This window comes from Oncorhynchus gorbuscha, unplaced genomic scaffold (assembly GCF_021184085.1).
Source record: "Oncorhynchus gorbuscha isolate QuinsamMale2020 ecotype Even-year unplaced genomic scaffold, OgorEven_v1.0 Un_scaffold_4275, whole genome shotgun sequence".
NCBI classification, from domain to species: domain Eukaryota; kingdom Metazoa; phylum Chordata; class Actinopteri; order Salmoniformes; family Salmonidae; genus Oncorhynchus; species Oncorhynchus gorbuscha.
This window is the reverse complement of record NW_025748326.1, coordinates 35,001-36,809: the sequence shown is the minus strand read 5'-3', so window position 1 is coordinate 36,809 and position 1,809 is coordinate 35,001. Positions and strand designations below refer to the sequence as shown.

The window sequence follows — 1,809 nt, the reverse complement described above, 5'->3', positions numbered from 1 at the left end:
TCTGTTCCTCTTCCTCAGGTGGCGCTGAAGAGGGTGAGCGGTCGTTTTCGGCACCGACGTCCTCTCTTACTTCCTGTTCGTCAAGACCCTCCTCTTCTTCAACATCTTCCTGTTCCTGGTCACGGGTTTGTTGCTGGCCGTGCCCCAGGCAGTACACCCCCCCACATTAACCCAGGGACACAAAGCCTTCTCTGGGCTGGAGCTGCTCACTGGAGGGGTAAGAACCAGACATTCACCCCGCACCAAACACACTGTCCCATACCACCAAACTGCACCAGGCAGTACACCCCTCCAGGCTGCTCACTGGAGGGGATCCCCATACCAAACATACCACCCCCTCTAAAACCCCCCTCTCTCTCTCTCCCTCCTCTCTCTCTCTCCCTCTCTCGCTCTCTCTCTCTCCCTCCCTCTCTCTCTCTCTCTCTCTCCCTCTCTCTCTCTCTCTCTCTCTCTCTCTCTCTCCCTCCTCTCTCTCTCCCTCCCTCTCTCTCTCTCCCCCTCCCTCTCTCTCCCTCTCTCTCCCTCCCTTTCTCTCTCCCCATCTCTCTCTCCCTCTCCCTCCCTCTCTCTCTCCCTCCTCTCTCTCTCTCCCCCCCCTCTCTCTCTCCCCTTTCTCCTCTCTCTCCCTCCCTTTCTCTCTCCCCTCTCTCTCTCTCCCTCCTTTCTCTCTCCCTCTCTCTCTCTCTCCCTCCCTTTCTCTCTCCCTCTCTCTCTCTCTCCCCTCTCTCTCTCTCCCTCTCCCTCTCTCTCTCTCTCCCTCCCTTCTCTCTCCTCTCGCTCTCCCTCCCCTCTCTCTCTCTCTCTCTCCCCTCTCTCCTCAGGGTTATTTCTCAGACTCAGTGATGTACTATGGTTACTATAGTAACTCTACCCTGTCTAAGGACTGTAGAGTCACTAGTAGCAGTATAGAGCAGCAGCCCAGTCCCTCTGTATCTAGAAGGACAATGGAAACAGATCAGGAGTGAAGCCGCCCTACAACATGCCCCTGGCATACTTCTTCACCATAGGACTGGCTTTCTTCATCACCTGCATCATCCTCGTCTACAGGTGTGTATGTGTCCTTGTCTCTCGTCAATTTCTCTCTCATCTCAGCTTTCACTTTTTGATCAGGTGTGTGTGTGGGGGGGCAGATGTTTTGAACACCCAGTGTTTTCAGGATATGTTCAACTACAGCACTTAGTGTGTGTGTGTGTGTGTGTGTGTGTGTGTGTGTGTGTGTGTGTGTGTGTGTGTGTGTGTGTGTGTGTGTGTGTGTGTGTGTGTGTGTGTGTGTGTGTGTGTGTGTGTGTGTGTGTGTGTGTGTGTGTGTGTGTGTCATCCCCCAGCATGTCCAAGTCGCTCGGTCAGAGTTTCCGTATAGACAAGTCACATGGTATCCTGGCGATGAAGGTGTTCTGTTCCTGGGACTTTAAAGTCATCAAGAAAACCTCCGTCAAACTCCGGTCTGAAAACATCTGCATTCAACTCAGGGTAGGGACACGTACACACTCAGGGTAGGGACACGTACACACTCAGGGTAGGGACACGTACACACTCAGGGTAGGGACACGTACACACTCAGGGTAGGGACACGTACACACTCAGGGTAGGGACACGTACACACTCAGGGTAGGGACACGTACACACTCAGGGTAGGGACACGTACACACTCAGGGTAGGGACACGTACACACTCAGGGTAGGGACACGTACACACTCAGGGTAGGGACACACTCAGGGTAGGGACACGTACACACTCAGGGTAGGGACACGTACACACTCAGGGTAGGGACACGTACACACTCAGGGTAGGGACACGTACACACTCAGG

At 54.1% G+C, this 1,809-nt stretch overlaps 1 protein-coding gene across 1 annotated transcript in view; it reads left to right on the top strand.

Moving 5' to 3' along the window:
- Positions 1-45: 45 nt before the first annotated feature.
- LOC124028489 (transmembrane channel-like protein 6) overlaps positions 46-1,809 on the top strand; it is a gene marked incomplete at its 5' end in the record, with an annotated part of 16,020 nt that continues 14,256 nt past the window's right edge. The window contains 4 exon segments of the mRNA XM_046340530.1: positions 46-217; positions 822-905; positions 944-1,047; positions 1,326-1,470. Coding sequence (XP_046196486.1) covers positions 46-217; positions 822-905; positions 944-1,047; positions 1,326-1,470 — 505 coding nt within the window.